Source organism: Tursiops truncatus, chromosome 5 (assembly GCF_011762595.2).
Source record: "Tursiops truncatus isolate mTurTru1 chromosome 5, mTurTru1.mat.Y, whole genome shotgun sequence".
Classification (NCBI taxonomy): Eukaryota; Metazoa; Chordata; class Mammalia; order Artiodactyla; family Delphinidae; genus Tursiops; species Tursiops truncatus.
In genome coordinates, this window is record NC_047038.1 from 51,626,388 (window position 1) to 51,647,571 (window position 21,184).

Below are 21,184 nucleotides of genomic sequence, written 5' to 3' on the forward strand. Positions count from 1 at the left end.
TATTTTTGGGTATGTGTTTTATTTGTTAAATCTGTTGTAAAGGCTTAAATGTCATCCAGATAGGATACAGTAGAACAAAAAGGATTATTATATTCTACAGTAATTGAACAATGATACATGAACCCCATATAATAATTTCATTTCTGATTTATTTTTATCTTCTAGAGTTATAGATAGCAGTATGAAAAACTTCAAAGCATTTTTTCGGTGGCTGTATGTGGGTAAGTGAATTGAATGAAGCATTCTTGTATTTTTAGCACTTTTTAAAAAAATTGTGGGAGTATCAGTTTAGCATATTTCAATTACTGTAGTAAATTTTAAATACCTATTGAAGTAGAGAGAATAGTATAAGTGATCTGCCTTCTACTAGTCACTCAGTTTCAGCAGTTTTCAACACATGGCCAGTCTTATTCTTCTATACACCCACCCATCTCCACCCCCGCAGATACACCTTCTAGCATTGATTGTCTCTGTCACTCACTGTGAATTGACCCTTATTTACCTTGTAATGTCTCCTTAGGTTAAAATAACATTCTTTAAATCTCTGCTTTGTATTAGGTATTGTTAGGTGTTAGATTTGGGGGGAAAGGGGGAGAAAAAATAAGACAAAACCTCTGCCCTTGAATAGCTTAGCTCCTGTTTTATACTTTGGTCTTCTGTCTCTAGATCTGTGCCCTTCATTATGGTAGCCACTAGTCATGTATGGCTGTTTCAATTAGTTGAAGTTATGTAGAATTATAAACGCAGTCCCTTAGTCATGCTAGCCACATTTTAAGTGCTCAGGAGCCACATGTGGTTAGTGGCTACCATGTTGAACAGCACAGAGCTAGAACATTTCCGTTATCTCTTCTATTGGACAGTGATGCCCTAGCTAAATAGAATGCAGACCACTTGTGGCCTTTCTTTATGTCTCCACAGTATCTTTGCATTTGTAGGTAATTAACAAATAGTTACTGACTTGATACTAAATGTTTTAATGCTCACTCTACAGGATATGCATATTTTATTTAGGTCCATTTGTACTGCTATTTTTGTGACCTCTATTAATATCTTTGAAATAATTTAGCATACATTTCCCTCCAACATATGCAAAATTTAGTCGTAAATGGAATTTATCCCATATTTGTTAAAATTCTAAAGAGTAAAATAGAAAGTAAATTACCTATCATGTGCTAATATCCTTGAAACAAATGCCCAGATCTTTAATTCTCATATTTTTAAAACAGACTTTTCATATTTGTTAGCCTAGTACAATTGCTTTCAATAAAAAAATGAAAGCGATCTGTAGATGTTGACATTTAAAATTCTTATATTTTTCTCAAAACCATACCAACACTAGCCAGAATGGGGAGCCAAAGTGTTTATCAGGCCAGCCTGTTTAATATCAGAGTTAATTAGAATAAATTACAATGTTAAAATTAAACGAAACCTTAGAAGTGACTTTCTTTTACAGAAGTAGTAGCTTGGTTTTACTGATAATTATTGGAGTAATTAGGCAGTTTATATTCTTATTGCCTGTCCTAACTGTAATAAGAAGCTGCATAAGAAGATAAATGAATTACTGCTCAGTCCTTATCATTAGAGCAAAGCACACTGGATTGGAGAACTGGAGACCTAACTGTAACTGGGTGCTGCCACTAGTTAGCGCTCTAACCTTGGTTTGCTCTTGTGTAAAATGCAGTCTCCCTGAAGGCAGGGACTTCTTTTATACTGCTGTATCCCTAGTACCTATATTACACTCAATAATTAATTTTTGGATGGATAAATGAATTAGTGGAACCTAGATTATGGCTGGTTTTTCAGATAATTTAGAAGTTTGAATTAATTAAAAACAGTTTCTTAAAATAATCCATATTTGCAGAATAATGTCCAACGTGCTCTTTCTCAGCCAAATATAAGCATATTCAAAACTATGCAAAAGCACATGCAGCATACTTCTTGACTTAGGTGGATGTAATGTATAGAAAACACGGTATTGATAAAGACACCCCTATGAAAGGACAAAAAGAACCAACCACAATATTAAAGAAAGTATATAAATATATATATACACACATGTAAGTGTGTGTTTACACACATAAGTCTTAGTGCAAATATCTTCATGTAGCAAAAAAGCCCAAGGGAAAGAAATACATCTTTTTGGTATTCTGAGACTTTTGGAGGAAAGAACTGCTTGCACATTTTAAGAGAAGAAACATCACCGAGTTAGGAGGAATCCCTACACACGTAGTCTTAGCTCAAGGCAGCAGTTAGGTTTCTTTGTCTGGAGTGGCAGTGGGTTGAATTGAAGGAGAAAATGAAAAATAATAGTTTAGGATGGCTATACCCAACCATTTTGATCCTGAAAATATAAATCAAATTTAAATTCTTTTAGTTCTTCGAAGAAAAATAAGTTTTCCTTGGTGACAAGAAGCTGTTGAAAATGGAAAATGTAGTCCAGTGAAATACATTTATTTTTTGAAATGCATCTATAATTAAAATTATGTTTGTAGTTTCCCTTTAAAGATAGTTTTAAAATTTATATTTCCAGCAATGTTGAGAATGACGGAAGACCACGTACTTCCTGAGCTGAATAAGGTATATAGTAGTATTTTTTCTCACATCTTTATTGGAGTATAAATGCTTTACAATTGTTGTGTTAGTCTCTGCTGTACAACAAAGTGAATCAGCTATATGTACACATATATCGCCATATCCCCTCCCTCTTGAGCCTCCCTCCCACCCTCCCTATCCCATTCTTCTAGGTCATCACAAAGCATCGAGCTGATCTCCCTGTGCTATGAAGCAGCTTCCCACTAGCTGCCCATTTTACATTTGGTAGTGTATATGCGCCAATGCTACTCTCTCACTGCATCCCAGCTTCCCCTTTCCCCCATGCCCTGAAGTCTGTTCTCTATGTCTGCGTCTTTATTCCTGTCCTGCCACTGGGTTCATCAGTACCGCTTTTTAAAATTCCATATATATGCGTTAGAATACGATATTTGTTTTTCTCTTTCTGACTTACTTCACTCTGTATGACAGATTCTAGGTCCATCCACCTCACTACAAATAGTTCAATTTTATTTCTTTTTGACTGAGTAATATTCCATTGTATATATGTGCTACATCTTCTTTATCCATTCATCTATTGATGGACACTTAGGTTGCTTCCATGTCCTGGCTATTGTAAATAGTGCTGCAGTGAACATTGTGGTACATGACTCTTTTTGAATTATGGTTTTCTCAGGGTATATGCCCAGTAGTGGGATTGCTGGGTCATACGGTAGTTCTGTTTTTAGTTTTTTAAGGAACCTCCATACAGTTCTCCATAGTGGCTGTATCAATTTACATTCCCACCAACAGTGTAGGAGGGTTCCCTTTTCTCTACACCCTCTCCGGCATTTATTGTTTGTAGAGTTTTTGATGATGGCCATTCTGACTGGTGTGAGGTGATACCTCACTGTAGTTTTGATTTGCATTTCTCTAATGATTGGTGATGTTGAGCATTCTTTCATGTGTTTGTTGGCAATCTGTGTATCTTCTTAGGAGAAGTGTCTGTTTAGGTCTTCTGCCCATTTTTGGATTGGGTTGTTTGTTTCTTTGATATTGAGCTGCATGAGCTACTTGTATATTTTGGAGATCAGTCCTTTGTCAGTTGCTTCATTTGCAAATATTTTCTCCCATTTTGAGGGTTGTCTTTTCATCTTGTTTATGGTTTCCCTTGCTGTGCAAAAGCCTTGAAGTTTCATTAGGTCCCATTTGTTTATTTTTGTTTTTATTTCCATTACTCTAGGAGGTGGGTCAAAAAGGATCTTGCTGTGATTTATGTCATAGAGTGTTCTGCCTATGTTTTCCTCTAACAGTTTGATAGTGTCTGGCCTTACATTTAGGTCTTTAATCCATTTTGAGTTTATTTTTCTGTATGGTGTTAGGGTGTGTTCTAATTTCATTCTTTGACATGTAGCTGTCCATTTTTCCCAGCACCACTTATTGAAGAGGCTGTCTTTTCTCCATTGTATATTCTTGCCTCCTTTTTCAAAGATAAGGTGACCATATGTACGTGGGTTTATCTCTGGGCTTTCTGTCTTGTTCCATTGATCTGTATTTCTGTTTTTGTTCCAGTACCATACTGTCTTGATTACTGTAGCTTTGTAGTATAGTCTGATGTCTGGGAGCCTGATTCCTCCAGCTCCATTTTTCTTTCTCAAGATTGCTTTGGCTATTCGGGGTCTTTTTTGTTTCCATACAAATTGTAAAATTTCTTGTTCTAGTTCTGTGAAAAATGCCATTGGTAATTTGATAGGGACTGCGCTGAATATGTAGATTGCTTTGGGTAGTATAGTCATTTTCACACTATTGATTCTTCCAATCCAGGAGCATGGTATATCTCTCCGTCTGTTTATGTTATCTTTGATTTCTTTCAACAGTGTTTTATAGTTGTCTGAGTACAGGTCTTTTGCCTTCTTAGGTAGGTTTATTCCTAGGTATTTTATTCTTTTTGTTGTGATGGTAAATGGGATTGTTTCCTTCATTTCTCTTTCTCATTTTTCATTGTTAATATATAGGAATGCCAGAGATTTCTGTGCACTAATTTTGTATCCTGCAACCTTACCAAACTCATTGATTAGTTCTAGTAGTTTTCTGGTGGCATCTTTAGGATTTTCTATGTATAGTATCATGTCATCAGCAAATAATGACAGTTTTACTTCTTCTTTTCCAATTTGTATTCCTCTTATTTCTTTTTCTTCTCTGTTTATTGTGGCTAGAACTTCCAAAACAATGTTGAATAAGAGCGGCAAGAGTGGACATCCTTGTCTTGTTCCTGATCCTAGTGGAAATGCTTTCAGTTTTTCACCATTGAGTATGATGCTTGCTGTGGGTTGTCATATATGGCCTTTATTATGTTGAGGTAGGTTCCCTCTGTTCCCATTTTCTGGAGAGTTTTTATCATAAATGGGTGTGGAATTTTGTCAGAAGCTTTTTCTGCATCTATTGAGATGAACATATGATTTTTATTCCTTAACTTGTTAATGTGGTGTATCACATTGATTGATTTGTGTATATTGAAGAATCCTTGCATCCCTGGGATAAATCCCACTTGATCATGGTGTATGATCCTTTTAATGTATTGTTGGATTCTGTTTGCTAGTATTTTGTTCAGGATTTTTGCGTCTATATTCATCAGCGATATTGGTCTATAATTTTATTTTTTTATGATATCCTTTTCTGGTTTTGGTATCAGGGTGATGGTGGCCTCATAGAACGAGTTGGGGAGTGTTCCTCCCTCCGCAATTTTTTGGAAGAGTTTGAGAAGGATAGGTGTTAACTCTCCTCTAAATGTTTGATAGAATTCACCTGTGAAGCCATCTGGTCCTGGACTTTTGTTGGTTGGAAGATTTTCAATTACAGTTTCAATTTCATTACCTGTGATTGGTCTGTTTATATTTTCTAATTCTCCCTGGTTCAATCTTGGAAGGTTGTACTTTTCCAAGAATTCGTCCATTTCTTTCAGGTTGTCTGTTTTATTGGCATATCGTTGCTTGTAGTAGTCTCTTACGATCTTTCGTATTTCTGCCGTGTCAGTTGTAATCTCTCCATTTTCATTTCTAATTTTATTGACTTGCGTCTTCTCCATTTTTTCTTGATGAGTCTGGCTAACGGTTTATCAATTTTGTCTATCTTCTCAAAGAGTATTCTTTTAGTTTTATTGATCTTTGCTATTGTTTTCTTTGTTTCTATTTCATTTATATCTGCTCTGATTTATGATTTCTTTCCTTCTACTAATTTTGGGTTTTCTTTGTTCTTTTTCTAGTTGCTTTAGGTGTAAGGTTAGATTGTTTATTTGAGATTTTTCTTGTTTCTTGAGGTGAGCTTGAATAGCTATGAACTTCCCTCTTAGAAGTGCTTTTGCTGCGTCCCCTAGTTTCTGGCTCATCATGTTTTCGTTGTTATTTGTTTCTAGGTATTTTTTCATTTCTTCTTTGGTTTCTTCAGTGATCTCTTGGTTATTTAGCAGCACACTGTTTAGCCTCCAAGTATTTGTGTATTTTTTACTGTTTTTTTACTGTAGTTGATTTCTAATCTCATAGCGTTGTGGTTGGAAAAGATGCTTGATACGATTTCAGTTTTCTTAACTTTTCCAAGGTTTGATTTGTGACCCAAAATGTGATCTATTCTGGAGAACGTTCTGTGTGCACTTGCGAAGAAAGTGTATTCTTCTGCTTTCTGGTGGAATGTCCTAAAAATATCAGTTAAGTCTGTCTGGTCTGTTGTTTCATTTAAAGCTTGTGTTTCCTTATTTATTTTCTGTCTGGATGATCTGTCTATTGGTGTAAGTGGGGTGTTAAAGTCCCCAACTATTATTGTGTTACTGTCGATTTCTGCTTTTATGGCTGTTGTCATTTACCTTATGTGTTGAGGTGCTCCTGTGTTGGATGCAGAAATATTTATAATTGTTATGTTTTCTTCTTGGACTGATCCCTGATCATTATGTAGTGTCATTCCTTATCTCTTGTAACAGTCTTTATTTTAAAGTCTATTTTATCTGATATGAGTATTGCTGCTCCACCTTTCTTGTGATTTCCATTTGCATGGAATACCGTTTTCCATCCCCTCACTTTCAGTCTGTATGTGTCCCTATGTCTGAAGTGGGTCTCTTTTAGAAAGCATATATCAGAGTCTTGTATCCATTCAGTCAGTCTGTGTCTTTTGGTTGGAGCATTTAATCCATTTAGATTCAAGGTGATTATCGATATGTACGTTCATATTACCATTTTCTGAATTGATTTGAGGATTTTTTTGTGAGGTTTTTTTCCTCTTGTGTTTCTTGCTTAGAGAAGTTCCTTTAGCATTTGCTGTGAAGCTGGTTTGGTGGTGCTGAATTCTCTTAGCTTTTGCTTGTCTGTAAAGCTTTTGATTTCTCCATTGAATCTGAATGAGATCCTTGCTGGGTAGAGTAATCTTGTTTGTAGGTTTTTCCCTTTTCATCACTTTAAATATGCCCTGCCACTCCCTTAGGGCTTGCAGAGTTTCTGCTGAAAAATCAGCTGTTAACCTTGTGGGGATTCCCTTGTATGTTATTTGTTGTTTTTCCCTTGCTGCTTTTAAATTGTTTCTTTGTATTTAATTTTTGATAGTTTGATTAACATGTGTCTTGGCATGTTTCTCTTTGGGTTTATCCTGTATGGGACTCTCTGCACTTCCTGGACTTGATTGACTATTTCCTTTCCCACATAGGGAGGTTTTCGACTGTGATCTTTTCAAATATTTTCTCAGACCCTTTCTTTTCTCTTCTTCTTCTGGGACCCCTATGATTCAAATGTTGGTGTGTTTAATGTTTTCCCAGAGGACTCTGAGACTGTCCTCAGTTCTTTTCATTCTTTTTTCTTTATTCTGCTCCCTGGCAGTTATTTCCACCATTTTGTCTTCCAGCTCACGTATCCGTTTTTCTGCCTCAGTTATTCTGCTATTACTTCCTTCTTGAGTACTTTTAATTTCATTTATTGTGTTGTTCATCACTGTTTGTTTGCTGTTTAGTTCTTCTGGATCCATGTTAAATGTTTGTTTTATTTTTTCCATTCTGTTTCTGAGATTTTGGATTATCTTTACTCTCATTGCTCTGAATTCTTTTTCAGGTAGGTTACCTATTTCATCTTCATTTATTTGGTCTTGTAGGTGTTTACCTTGCTCGTTTGTCTGTAACATATTTTTTTGTCGTTTCTTTTTTTTTTTTTTTTATGAGTGGGGCTGTATTTGTGTCTTATTGGATGTTTGTTTGGCCTGAGGTCTCCAGCACTAGAATTTGAAGGCAGTTGGATAGAGCCAGCTCTTGGTGCTGAGATGAGGACCTCTGGGAGACCTCACTCCGACTAATATTCACTGAGGTCTGAGGTTCTATTAGTCTAGCAGTTTGGACTCGGAGCTCCCACCGCAGGAGCTCGGGCCCAGCCTCTGGCCCGGGAACCAAGATCCTGCAAGCCGTGTGGCATGACAAAAAAAAACAAAAGTAAAACAAGGAGCAATATAATAACAAGGAATAAAAAGCAAAATAAAATTAGAAAGATAAAAAATATATTAGGAAAAATAAAAGTATAATTGAAACAACTGCAACAAAGTAAAATAAAACCACAACAGAAAGAAAGCGGGGGGGGGGGGAGGGAACAAGCCAAAAGGAGAACAATAACAAAGTATAAAGAATAATATAAAATTAGAAAAGTAAAAGATTTATTAGAAAAAAATAAAATATAAATGAATCAAAAAGGTAAAACAGAACCCCAGTCTAAAAGAGGAAAAAAGAAGAAAAAAAAAAAGCCGTGGCTATGGGGGCAGAGCTCAGGCAGGGGTAGAACTTAGGGGTGGGGCTTAAGGTGGGGCGGAGCCTAGGTGGGGTTGGGGGTGGTGTTTGAGCATGGGGCGGGGCCTCTGCTTAGGACCTGCGCCTTAAGGGGAGAGGCAGCATCTCCAAAGGAGAGCCTTCCAGCTGTGGAGTTCCAGAGTGTGGAGGCGGGGCCCTGGGTGGGGGAGTGTGGGTGGGGTTTAGGCCCAGCGCAGTTGGAGGGGTTCTCAGAGGGCATCTCTGAGTGTGGAGGCGGGGCCCTGGGTGGGGGTGTAGGAGCGGGGCTTGTGTTCTGCACGGCAGGAGGGAGGCTCTGAGGGCAGAGGATTAGGCCCAGGAGCCCAAGAGGCTCCCTGGTGCCTAAGTGGGCAGGGAAAGCACTGGCCACATTCCCTTCCGTTCCTCCACGCCCCCCCACCAACAGTCTCCCTCATCCCCACTGGACCCCTAACCATGGGAGGGCCTCTCTGGCTGTAGGAACTCCTCCCCTCCCCCAGCTGCCCCTCAGGGGTGCCGGTCCCATAGGTCTGGCCTTTATTTTTGCTCCCCCTTCCCTCCCTCCTGCTCCCTCAGGACCCACGGCTGGAGGGGGCCTCGGTGGGCAGGGGCAGCCTGGCCACGCTCCCTTTTGATCCTCTGCCCTCTCAATGGTCCCACAATTCCCCCCTTTGGGCGTGGGATCCCTTCCCATCCCCCAGCTGCCCCTCAGGGGCGCCAGTCCCCTCCTGCCTCCACTTCTGCTCCCCCCTCACTCCCCCCACACCCCACGTTCTACCCGGTCGCTGGGGGTTCCTCTCATCCCCTTAGGTGTCCATGGTCCCCCACTGTGCCTGGTAGGTGCCCTAGTTGTGTGGAGACAGAAATTCTCCATCCTCCTAGTATGCCATCTTGACTCCGCCCCTCTCCTAACATGTTAATATTGCCCTGGTTGAGCTCAGCTTTGCTGGTCATCTTGGTAGTCTTATGCAGTTATTAGTTAACAAGATGTTAGGCTCTAGACACAAGACAGATCCTAGTAAGCCTTTTTTTTTTTTAATTTGCGTGTTTGATATTTTTTTTAATCTCACAGAACACCTTTATTATGGCTAAGTTTATTGTTTTCATGTTTGTGTAAGATTTTGTAATCTATATAACATAGGGTGTTTGGATTCCTTACTTTAATTTCCTAAAATGTTAAATGCATTTTTATTTTCCTTGGAAAGCTAGTACTTAGGTATTAGTACCTATGTTGAGGTCTGGCAAACACCAGTTTCTTTCTGACTCTAAGGATTGTGACAAGTAGCAATGGAACCTTCTTCTAAAAAAATCTTACAGAATAAGGCAAAATTCCCACTTGGTTCCTGCAGCTCGCTCATCCTCACCCCTGCCCAAACTGTCTGATTCAGATAGATTAGGTAATTTTGAGTCTGAAAAAATGGAGAGCATTAAGAGTAGCCTTGGGCTTCCCTGGTGGCGCAGTGGTTGAGAGTCCGCCTGCTGACGCAGAGGACACGGGTTCTTGCCCTGGTCCGGGAAGATTCCACATGCCGTGGAGCGGCTGGGCCCGTGAGCCATGGCCGCTGAGCCTGCACGTCCGGAGCCTGTGCTCCGCAACGGGAGAGGCCACAACAGTGAGAGGCCCGCGTACCGCAAAAAAAAAAAAAAAAGATTAGCCTTGGTGGCCCAGATGAGTAAAGGATCACAGCTTTTACACAAAGTAGATCTTTTGTGCTGTGGATGACTGGCCTTGCAAACCAGAGGCGTTCACCTTAGCTGTTTCTCTGATATCACTCTTAGCTTTATTTGGGGAAACATAATATGTTACTTGTTGGGAGAGCCCTCAATGTGTAATTTTTTGAGGGCTGAAGAACCGGGATAGGGAGAAGGCAGGGTCATTGAAAGAAGCAGAGGGCCAACACTGAAGCGCTCTTGGGTTGCAGCCTTTAACTCACATTGAGGTCATTTATCTGGACTGACAGTCCCCTACTCCCAAAGGAGGGACTCTACACACGTAGTCTTAGCATAAAGCATAAAATAATAAACAGCCTTAGGCCATAAAGAGTTCTGTAGCTATTGGCGTCACTGATTGGAAAATGGGTTTAAAATATTTAATTACATGCTTCTCAGAGCACTAGGATTTCATATTTTCAGAGTTGCATAATCTCCTGAATTTCTGTTGACATTTTCTTTGAAGGAACTTTGCTTATTTGTCCCATAACTTTTAGTAGATAGTAGAAAAGTCACATTTATTATTACATAGAATTTTATTGGCAAGCTTTCTCTTATCTTAATCTGTTTTCTTTTTGTTCCTTTTGCTTTTGATAGATGACTCAAAAAGACATCACATTTGTTGCTGAATTTCTTACTGAACATTTCAATGAGGTAGGAAATTGGTATTTCTATAGTGCTTCTTAAAAAACAATCACAATAAATCGGGATAATGGTAGGAAGTAATCAAATTTAATCCAATTTAATTGAAGTTCTAAGCAATTCTGTATGCTTTTTAAACTATTGAGCTAATTAATGGCAGTACTTATTTATTAAATGTAAAGCATAGGAATGGAACTTTTGTTTGTGTGTGTGTTACTACATATAAAAGAGTAACTGCCACCAACATTTCTTAAACAATAGAGTTTTTGGTGTAAATATATAAGATTTTTTTTCCTCAGTGAGTTGACTTAAGAATTAAACTATATTTATTCTTTCTAGGCTCCAGATCTTTATAATCGAAAAGGAAAATATTTTAACGTTGAAAAAGTTGGTCAGGTATGGGCTCTGGATTGAATCTAGTTACTAATTTTTTTATTTTTAAAACTTTAGCAGTGTTAGTCTTTATTATACAAAACTTTTTGAAAGTAATATAATGCCACATTATATAGTAACCGTGCCCTTTGAGTAAAATCACCAAAGAGTAGCTTTAAACTTTTTCGTCTCAGAACCTTTTACATTCTTAAAATTATTGAAGACTCCGGAGAGCTTTTATGTGCACTGTATCTATCAATAGTAGATATTATTAGGTATTCGAAATTAAACAGAATAAAGAATTATCTCTTAATTAATTTAAAAAGAACCCACTTACCGTTACACATTAATATAAATATTTTTAACGAAAAGTAACTATACTTTACAAAACAAAATTAAGTGAAGAATGGCATTGTTTTATATGTTTGCAAATCTCCTTGATGTCTGGCTTAAGACAAGGCAGCTATATTCTCATATCTGCTTCTGCATTCGATCTATTGTGATGTGTTGTTTTGGTTAAGAAAGCCTGGTTTCACGCAGGGGTGTCGTTGGAAAGGGTAAAGTATTTTAATAGCTTTTTAGATAACTGTGAATATTCTTTGATACTACACCAGATCCTGACAAGTGGTAGTATCTTAGGTTAGTTTCAGTATGGAATCTAAATTGCATCATGGACTTTTCACATTCTGATTCACTAAAATTCATTCATCTACCTTGCACTTTGGATGGATCTTCTACGCTGTGCATGTGGTTTTGCCATATCATGTATTGGTCATTTGGAAAATACTGATTCGCTGAATTACAACGATCTTCCATATGCTGACACCTTTCTTCATAAAGTATCCAAAAGTCAGATTTTGTTAATGTCATTACCAATCTCATCAGACAATGTTTAACTACTGTGAGGTTGTCAAGCACATAGTGGCAGATACATGTTTTTCAAAAATTTTAATTTTGGCTTAAATGTTTAAATTTTATCATTGGTAATAAATACTGTCAGTTTTTTGTTGTTGTTGTTTTTGTGGGTTTTTTTTTTTTTGTGGTATGCGGGCCTCTCACTGTTGTGGCTTCTCCCGTTGCGGAGCACAGGCTCTGGACGCACAGGCTCAGCGGCCATGGCTCACAGGCCCAGCCGCTCCGCGGCACGTGGGATCTTCCCGGACCGGGGCACGAACCCGTGTCCCCTGCATCGGCAGGCGGACTCTCAACCACTGCGCCACCAGGGAAACCCCTGTCAGTTGTTTTGCTTAAAGTGACAGGATCACTTTCTTTATTTTCAAGAACATATCTGCCAAATACCCAAGAATGAATAATCATAGTTTGTCTGCCAGTTGTTCTTTTGAGTGAAAATGGAATTCCATTAATAACAAAGAAGTGCCTGGCCTGACTCACAACTACATTTTCATAAATGCTTTCCCTCATGATAACTGTCATACTTTGGTAGGCAGCAAAAGTGCTTTATTTATACTTCCCAATTCTGTCACTCAGAATATTAAAAAGATTTTGTTGAGATTTAGTTTAATCATTTTAATAGCCTCATTAGAGATTAGTGAAACTGTATGTGGCAAAAAGGAATATAGTGACTGCTAGTATGGTTTGGGGCCACTACTTTGATTCTTGGTGACAGTGCCAGCAGTTTTCTCCACCTGTGCTTTTGACTATCAGGGCAGATGTCATTACAGTGAAAAGGGCAAATAATATCTTGATACTATTATAAAAATAGTAATGACCTCATGGATCTCTGAAAGCATCTTGAAGACTCTCAGAGCTGCATGGATCACACTTTGAGAACTACTGCCATAGATTACACTGACAGTTGATACTTTTCAAATTAATTTATAAACTTACATATGTAAGTTTAAAATGTGCTTCCTGAAAATAGAACATGAAATTTAAACTCAATTTATAGTCTCTAAATCTGCAGCATTCTAATGTTTGCAGTTCAGTTGCTTGGCATTTAGCAGATTTTGGTCATCTCACAGAATAATGCACTTTCAGAGGATTTGGCAGTAAAACAAAATAAGTAGAATAATGTTAAATATAAACAATTTCGGAGCCTAATGCTTTGGTTTACAAAACTTAAATTTCTAATTCTGTACTTCTAGTACTTGAAAGACGAAGATGATGATCTTGTGTCACCCCCTAACACAGAAGGGAACCAGTGGTATGACTTTCTTCAAAACAGCAGCCACCTTAAAGGTATTTCATGAACCAACATGGATTTTGGCCATGTTTATATTTATTTGAGACCAGTACATCAGCAAGTGTACTTGCTGAATACTTACCCAAGTTCTTTAGATTTATCTTCTGTGTCCATTTTATTTGATTATAGAAACAGTAAAATAATAACAGTATATGACATTACCATGTTCAGAAACACTCTGATATTAACTGTGATGTAGTAAGATTGCTTAAGTATCGTCCATTATAAAAAATATGTATTAAAAAATAGGATATTGGGAAGAAAACTGTAGAGCCTATCAGTCAGAGAAGTCTGTTTTGCCAGTTCCAATTTATTAGCTTTTAAGAGCATATGATGCTTTTAACTCCTATAATGATGCATCACTGTATTCTTCTGAGGTTGTATTTTTAATTGTTATGCTTTCATTCTCTAGGATGTTGATTTGGTAAAACTTTATTTAGCCAACATTACTGGGAATACAGCACAAAATAGCAACCATTAAATATGTCGAAACGTCTCCATTTTAGATGAAAAGATTTTTAAAGCATCTGTTTCTTTGCTTTCTCAAAGAATAATCTGACCACAGTTTAGCTATTTCTTAGATCCTTGGGGTAATAGCCACATACATATATTACCTCCTTTAATCTTCACAAGAACCTATGAGGTAGGTACTTGTTATCTTCATTTTACTAGTGAGGAAACTGAAGGTTAGAGAAGGCCCCAAGGTTGTAAGCGATAGAGCTAGGGTTCTGCTAACTTGAGAGCCTGAGTTTTTAACTGGACTTAGTAGTGACCTCTGCTCTGTGTGGTTGCTGTGTATCTGAATGAGTGAGTGAGTGGGGGGAGGCAGAGAAATCTCAGGCCCAGAACTTTGCTTACTGCTGTTTTGATTTAACCCTACAAGCCCAAATTCTTTTTCAGAGCAGGACGTATTTTACATTGTTTGAGAGTCTTAAGATCAATTGAGAGAGATGTATTGACGTAAGTTAGCTATTGGATAGAGGGGAAATAAAAGTACAGCTGACTCAGCTCATTTACCGTATTTAATCAGGATGTCCAAGGAGTAAGGAAGGATGCCTGGGGAGGGCTGATGGCAGTGTACCAGCAGGGGTGTGGCACCTGGACCCTGTCACTGTTGGGCTAATATCCATCCTGGGGACTTTGGACTAAAAACGGGTTCTACCCTTTTTTCTCCCCACATCTTCTATGGCTGAATAGAAAGGTGTAATCTTAGTTACAGTTCTCATGTTTAACTTCAGATTAACTCCATCTCTTAAATGCTTAAGAGTTTGCTAGTGTGTGACTTTGGGCAAGCTCATTAATCTCCCAGTTTCTTAGTCTAGTATGAAGTAATACCAACTGTCATTATGGAGCTATTAAGAAACCTTTAATGAAACTTATTCCTAGCACTTTGCAAAAATCAAGTGCTAAATGCTTAGCACACCTAGCTTCCCAGGGGATGTGAGAGAGTCGGTGTTGTTACGTGGGTAGAGGTCGGTGTGCTGGAAGCCGGGCTGCCTGGGCTGAAGTCCTGCTCTGCCACTCCCTGGTGTGGGGCTGAGGGCACGTTGCCTGACCTCTTTGTGCCCCAGTTTTCTCTTCTGTAAAGTGAGGGTGATCAGAGCGCCTCCCTCAAAGAGCTGTTGGGAAGATGAAACAAATTAACCTAGATGAAGCACTTAGGATAGTGCCCGGCACATAGCATATAAGCAGGCAGTATGCATCTGAGCTGTTTTTACTCAAAACACTTCCAACACCAAAATGAGAGGCTTTTTTCCCTCCTGAGACCAATTCTGACACCACCTGGGTGTCCTACAGTTTGATTCTGACACTAACTCTGCAGAGTTACCACCAGACTCCACAGGGTTAGGGCTTAGTCCCACAAGACTGCCCCCACTTCAGAGTTCAGTCACAAGTATGGGGTCCCCAGGTTACCCACACTTCTGTTCCACTTGGCTACAAAGTTGGGGCTTCCCATGCTTCAGTTTTAATAATTTGCTAAAATGGCTCACAAAACTCAGAAACACTTAACTTACATCTACCAGTTTATTATAAAGGATACAACTCTGGAATAGCCAAATGGAAGAGACCCATGGGGCAAGGTATGGGGAGGGGCGTGGAGCTTCCATCCCCTCTCCAGGCGCACTGCCCTCCCAGCACCTTAAGCATCGACCCAGAGGCCCTCTGCTCTGTCGTTTAGGGGCGTTATGGAGTTTTCATTATGTAGGGGTTAGGGGCCATTGGTGACGGGACTCAACGCTAGCTTCTCTCCCCTACCCGCAGGTCGAGGGAAGGGGCTGAAAGTTCCAAGCTTCTAATCAAGGCTTGGTCTTTATGGAGACCAGCACCCATCCTGAAGCTATCTAAGGGCCTCATTAAAACTCATTAAGGAGCTCTGGGCCAGGAACTGGGGACAAAGACCAAATATCTCTCTATGATACCACAGCGTCTGTCCCCTGTTGGGAGCTTAAAATGTTAACACGATTAAAGCTCCTTTTATCCAGTGTAGCTGGGACATGAGGTGCTATGAGGGAGGCCTACAGAGCACAGTGGAAGAGGGTGGGCTTGGGAGTTGGACCTGGGTTTGATTCAGAGTCTAGCTTCCTAGTCATTCTCACGCTGGGCAATTGCCTACACCTCCTAAGCCTCATTTTTTTTCTTTTTTTAATCAGTAAAATAAAGAGTATGATGCTTAATATATACAGCTGTTGTAAACAATAGAAATAACAGGTATAAAAAGAACCTAGCATACTTGGTGTCACTAAATGAAAAATTATATATTACTTTCTACTGATAAAGTAGTCTTTTCAAAAGTAAAGAGCTTATTTTCATAGCACCAGTTTCTTGTCTCCTGTTTTTGTTTTCACTATCACACTCTTCCAAAACAAGCGCTGTTGTTATACCATTGTGGCAAAGAAGAGAGAAAAATGAACTTATCATTATATGTCTTATGGTTTCCAAATCATCCCTTTTTTCTTATAGCCAGCAGAAGCATACTGTTGGATTTTGGTGGGAAAAAATAAAATATAGAATAATAAGCTGCAAGGACTGGCAGCAGGGGATGATGCAAGGCAGAAGGCCACGGTCATCTTTAGTGAGGTCGTGCCAAGGTATAATGAAGTGGCCAGGGAGAGTTCCACCATCAGATGAGCTGTGTGGGCTGGCTCTAGCAGTAGATCAGTTTCTCCTAGTTATCTGGTTTGTTATAGCTTTTTATTTTTTGTTTTTGTTTCAAACCAGAAAGTCCTCTGCTGTTTCCTTATTATCCTCGAAAATCATTGCATTTTGTGAAAAGGCGGATGGAGAACGTTATTGATCATTGCTTGCAAAAGCCAGCAGTAAGTTTGAAAGAAATGCATGTTTTTGTGTAGGAGCAAGAACATCTGCGCTATGCGGCTCGCTTATGTAAATGGTCGTAGTTATTAAGATGAACCATATCAAAATGCTGGTGTTCAGCTATTTCTGACTAACAAAAATGGCAGTTTCATATGGCTCACTCTAATATTTCCTCTTATTGTTGCTTTCTTACATAAATTAAAAAATAACTACATGGTTATTGAACGTGTTGACGTCCTTTAGTATTTTACTTGTGCCCAGAACAGACTTATTATAAATGGTCTTAGTTACAGAGCTGATGTGTCTGTTAACTACTGAATGAATGATGGATGATTGATGCTATGGGACTAGAAGAGGTGGTTTCTAACCTGCCATCACTTATCTCCAGGGTCCTTTTCAGCTCAGAACTTTCTCTCTTCCTTACTGCCATGACTGTCATTAAAGTTTCTTGCATGGAGGTTGGTGATATAGATGATTTTGCACTAGACTTAAACAGTGACAAGCAGTCACTTTCTGTGGAGTATTTATTTTTGTGTATGTATATGCTTTAATTATATGTTTAAATCTTATTTAGGATGTAATTGGAAAATCGATGAATCAAGCAATATGTATTCCATTATATAGAGATGCTAGAAGGTAATTCTCTTTACCTTTTTGGGTGATATAATTCAGCAGCCAATTAAAATTTTTCTTACTTCTTTTTTTTCTTTTGTTTTAGTGAGGACTCCACACGTAGATTGTTCAAATTCCCTTTTCTGTAAGTCTCTCCCCTATCTCATGTGAATAATACAGTTTGGTTCTCTGCATTGGTAGCTAAATAATCATGTTTTGACATTAATTTTTTTTCCTTAGGTGGAATAATAAAACCTCAAATCTGCATTATCTTCTTTTTACTATTTTAGAAGATTCACTTTATAAAATGTGCATCTTAAGGAGACATACTGATATTTCCCAGTAAGTATTAATCTGAAGTTTGAACCAAGGAGATAAGATTTTATTATTTTTAATCATAAAACATACCACTTCCCTTCCCTACATTTCAGGTTTTAGTTAAGCTGCCTTATGACTTTAGGCTTGCTAACTTAACTGTTCTGGTCTTCGTTTTCACATTTTTAAGGTGGTAATGCCAAATTAGGAAGCTATGTGATCCCTTTTAATTCTAGATTATTTAATTTTGTATTGGTATATAGCTGTTACATGTAGGATATTTTTAGGGTTAGGAAAAATATAACAACAGAATAGTCAGGATTATATCTCATCAACTTGTGGAAGTTCAAAATTATATTTTGGCTTCCTTATAGAAAGGATTTTTACCTCAGGTTAAGTATGCCTTTCATTAAACAAGAAGCCTTGCATATAGAGACTTCTTTTGAGAATGCCAATAAAAGTTCTGAAAAATAAATCATATTCAGGATGTCACTAGGATCTTAAATGATTTAAAACTAAACCTGAGGGAAAGTTTTTGAAACCAAGATGTAGCCCGAGAGAAATAATTTGGTTGTCCCAAACATCCTTATTTTATAAGGAATCTTGCTACTTTGGTGACTATAAGATTTTAAACTAAGCTGTAATTTTGATGTTAGTTTTATCTATCAGGGGTTTATATCAGTTATCAGTATTCTAGAGTGAGTGTAATAGTATTTGGGTCTCAGGTTTGGTGATTAGGTAAATGTACTAACAATCATGTTCTTTCAAGCATATATAGATTATTGCCTATCCAACTTGTTCTACAAAGTCTCTTCCCCCACCCCCTTTCTTTCTTGAAGATCTGTAAGTAATGGACTAATTGCTATTAAATTTGGGAGCTTCACATATGCCACAACTGAAAAAGTGAGAAGAAGGTAAATCTTGAATCTTGTTTGAGTGAGATGTATATATAATAAATACAATTATAGGAATATGGCTAGACTCAGTTACAGTGATGATATTCTTAGAAGGCCTTCATCATTTGCAACTTAGGGGGCTGGGTTGGTTATGTATTTTATACTTAGAGGATGATTTGACTTACAGTGAAAGGAACCTTACTGGCCTGCAGGAATTTTTATAGTGTGCTTTCCTACAATTAATACTTCTGAGCTCTTTGTCAACTAAGAAAGTAATGTGGGTCCAGGGGGCAGATGGCTGAAGGTCTTCTTATGACCAGCGAGGTGTGAGGTGGTATCCTTCTCACTGGGGTGGGATTTTCTTAGGGCACAAAGGGTAACAATACTTGATGTCATCCTGAGGCTTTTGCAAGAGAAAGAACTGACACTAATCCTAAACCAACCTTTTTCTTACTCTTTTCCTTACATAAACGAAGTTCTTTATGATAATATCTTTGAAGTTGTGTCTTTTCATATGTAAATCTTATTTTTACTTTTCACTCTAGTAAACTCTGTTTATTATATATATGTATATATGTATACACACACACACACACACATATGTATATACATGGTGTCATTCATGGAATCTCTACAGGCTTAAGGCCTGACCATTGATGTCAAGAGTTTTCTGGAGCTGTGAACCAAGTTCACAGGTTTTTCTTTTTTCATGATTATCTATTTTCAGGGCCTAGTTATATTTGTGAATAATCAGTACAACAGGTAACTGTGACTTTAGTGTAAACTAATGATATATTTTAAATGTTACTGTATAGAATGTCACTTGATATTTTCATTGTCAGTTTTCTGCTTGGTACCAGTATAATGTTATATATACAGTATTTTCTCAGTCATGATAACATCTTTGATATAACAAAACTTATTTTAATTCTAGCACCTACAGTTGTTTAGATGCACAGTTTTATGATGATGAAACTGTCACAGTAGTTCTTAAAGACACTGTAGGACGTGAAGGAAGAGATAGACTCTTGGTCCAGTTGCCGTTGTCTTTAGTGTATAACAGTGAAGATTCTGCAGAATATCAGTTCACTGGGTCTTACTCTACAAGGTAACTTACATTAGTAAGATTGTCTTTCTGATAGAACAGTTAAATGTTTTTTTAATGTATATTGTACATTCTGGTTCTTTAGGTTTGATAGATAAATAAAGTCAGCTGAGCAGAAATGCTTCTATTTTTTTATTGAAAAAATACTGGCTTCAACAGCTCTTCTGTCAAGAATTATTTGCTGGAACAAGGTGGGGAATTATTTGGTGTGGAGAATGGAACTGTTTTCAAGGATAGCATGAACCCCAATTTGTAGTAGAGTTATTTTAGATTTGCCTTTAGTATTTTCCTTTCAGAATTAGGACTTCAGTAGCCACATAGACGTTCAAGGTCAGTTGAACGAGATGGCTTTAGATTGAAATTTAAATAGGCAGATCTCTAATTTTTAAAATGAGTCCATTTGCTTACCTTGAAAGTGAATCAAAAACCTTACTAAGGTTTCTGCCTTAAAAAGGTATTCTGCCTATTTGGAAATGCAGTTTTTTCATAGAATATAGTATCACAGCTTTTTTATACAGTAGCTGGTAGAATTATATTGGAAATGGGAATACTGGTAGAAATCAAACCCTGATACCACCCCTAGTAAACCAGGGAGAACAGCCCCATTTCACTCCTGGATTGGTTTTCTCCCCTCTCTAGGCTAGATGAGCAGCGTAGTGCTATTCCCACCCGTACCATGCACTTTGAAAAGCACTGGAGATTACTGGAAAGTATGAAAGCACAGTATGTTGCTGGGAATGGTTTTCGCAAAGTGTCCTGTGTGGTAAGTATTAAATTGTTGCAAAGAGTAACAGAAGCAACAGGATCTGTAAGTCCTCTCAGTGCAAACATTTAGTGATGTCAAGCTTTTATTGATTATGAGCAGGTAGTGGCCTTAGCTATTTAGTTCTCTTGTTCTGAGAAAGCTTACTAAGTAATTAATAACAATTTTAGATTTTAGTAATCTTGAAATTGTATGTGGAGATCCTTTTATACAAAATGAAAGCTGAGTTTAGTGATTTTGTTGTAAATTGATTGGAAAATAACTTGCCTATAAAACCACTTTTTTCCGATTTCTTGTTTCTAATTTTTTATATATAGTGTATTAGTTAAGCCATTTTAAAAGTTCTTTATTTGGCCTTTTCTTTAGTTAAGCTCGAATCTCCGTCATGTGAGAGTATTTGAAATGGACATAGATGATGAATGGGAGCTTGATGAGTCTTCAGATGAAGAGGAGGAAGCCAGTAATAAGCCTGTAAAAATAAAGGAAGAAGTACTGTCTGAGTCGGAAGCAGAGAACCAGCAAGCTGGCACTGCTGCTTTAGCTCCAGAGATGGTCATTAAAGTAGAAAAACTTGACCCTGAGCTAGACTCATGATCTAGCTTGCCATTATTTTGTATGTCCTCTTGTCAGAAAGGACACAGATGATGATCGAAGATGTGTTGGACCACTTAATTTTCTTTGTGAAATAAACAGTAAATTTTATTTTTTTTGTTCTGCGTCATCTTCTTTTAGTGGTATAGCCACTGTGATAGATTTTCTTTTCACCATGATTTCTTTTTAATACTGTGTGCAGAACTAGTGTTAAAGAAAATATAAATTGAATGTGAAGAAAAAGTTTAATCTTTTCTGTCAAAAGGTAGGTATCAGGAATCATTCCTGTATCAGGAAGAAATTACGTTTAGTCATTCATCACTGGAAGTTTTGATGCATTTAGTATGTT

The 21,184-nt window shown here is 37.8% G+C and overlaps 1 protein-coding gene across 6 annotated transcripts in view; it reads left to right on the plus strand.

Moving 5' to 3' along the window:
• ANAPC4 (anaphase promoting complex subunit 4) overlaps positions 1 to 20,946 on the plus strand; it is a 41,252-nt gene extending 20,306 nt beyond the window's left edge. Inside the window, exons 16-28 of one of the 6 annotated variants that reach the window (XM_019928385.3) lie at positions 166 to 221; positions 2,531 to 2,577; positions 10,619 to 10,675; positions 11,003 to 11,059; positions 13,141 to 13,234; positions 16,458 to 16,555; positions 17,128 to 17,189; positions 17,272 to 17,310; positions 17,406 to 17,507; positions 18,320 to 18,394; positions 19,311 to 19,484; positions 20,121 to 20,244; positions 20,611 to 20,946. In XM_019928385.3, coding sequence (XP_019783944.1) covers positions 166 to 221; positions 2,531 to 2,577; positions 10,619 to 10,675; positions 11,003 to 11,059; positions 13,141 to 13,234; positions 16,458 to 16,555; positions 17,128 to 17,189; positions 17,272 to 17,310; positions 17,406 to 17,507; positions 18,320 to 18,394; positions 19,311 to 19,484; positions 20,121 to 20,244; positions 20,611 to 20,838 — 1,213 coding nt within the window. In that variant the 3' untranslated portion in view covers positions 20,839 to 20,946. The remainder of the gene's footprint in view (positions 1 to 165; positions 222 to 2,530; positions 2,578 to 10,618; positions 10,676 to 11,002; positions 11,060 to 13,140; positions 13,235 to 16,457; positions 16,556 to 17,127; positions 17,190 to 17,271; positions 17,311 to 17,405; positions 17,508 to 18,319; positions 18,395 to 19,310; positions 19,485 to 20,120; positions 20,245 to 20,610) is intronic. The other 5 variants (XM_019928387.3, XM_019928386.3, XM_073805130.1 and 2 more) reach the window with 5 other exon arrangements.
• Positions 20,947 to 21,184: the final 238 nt, after the last annotated feature.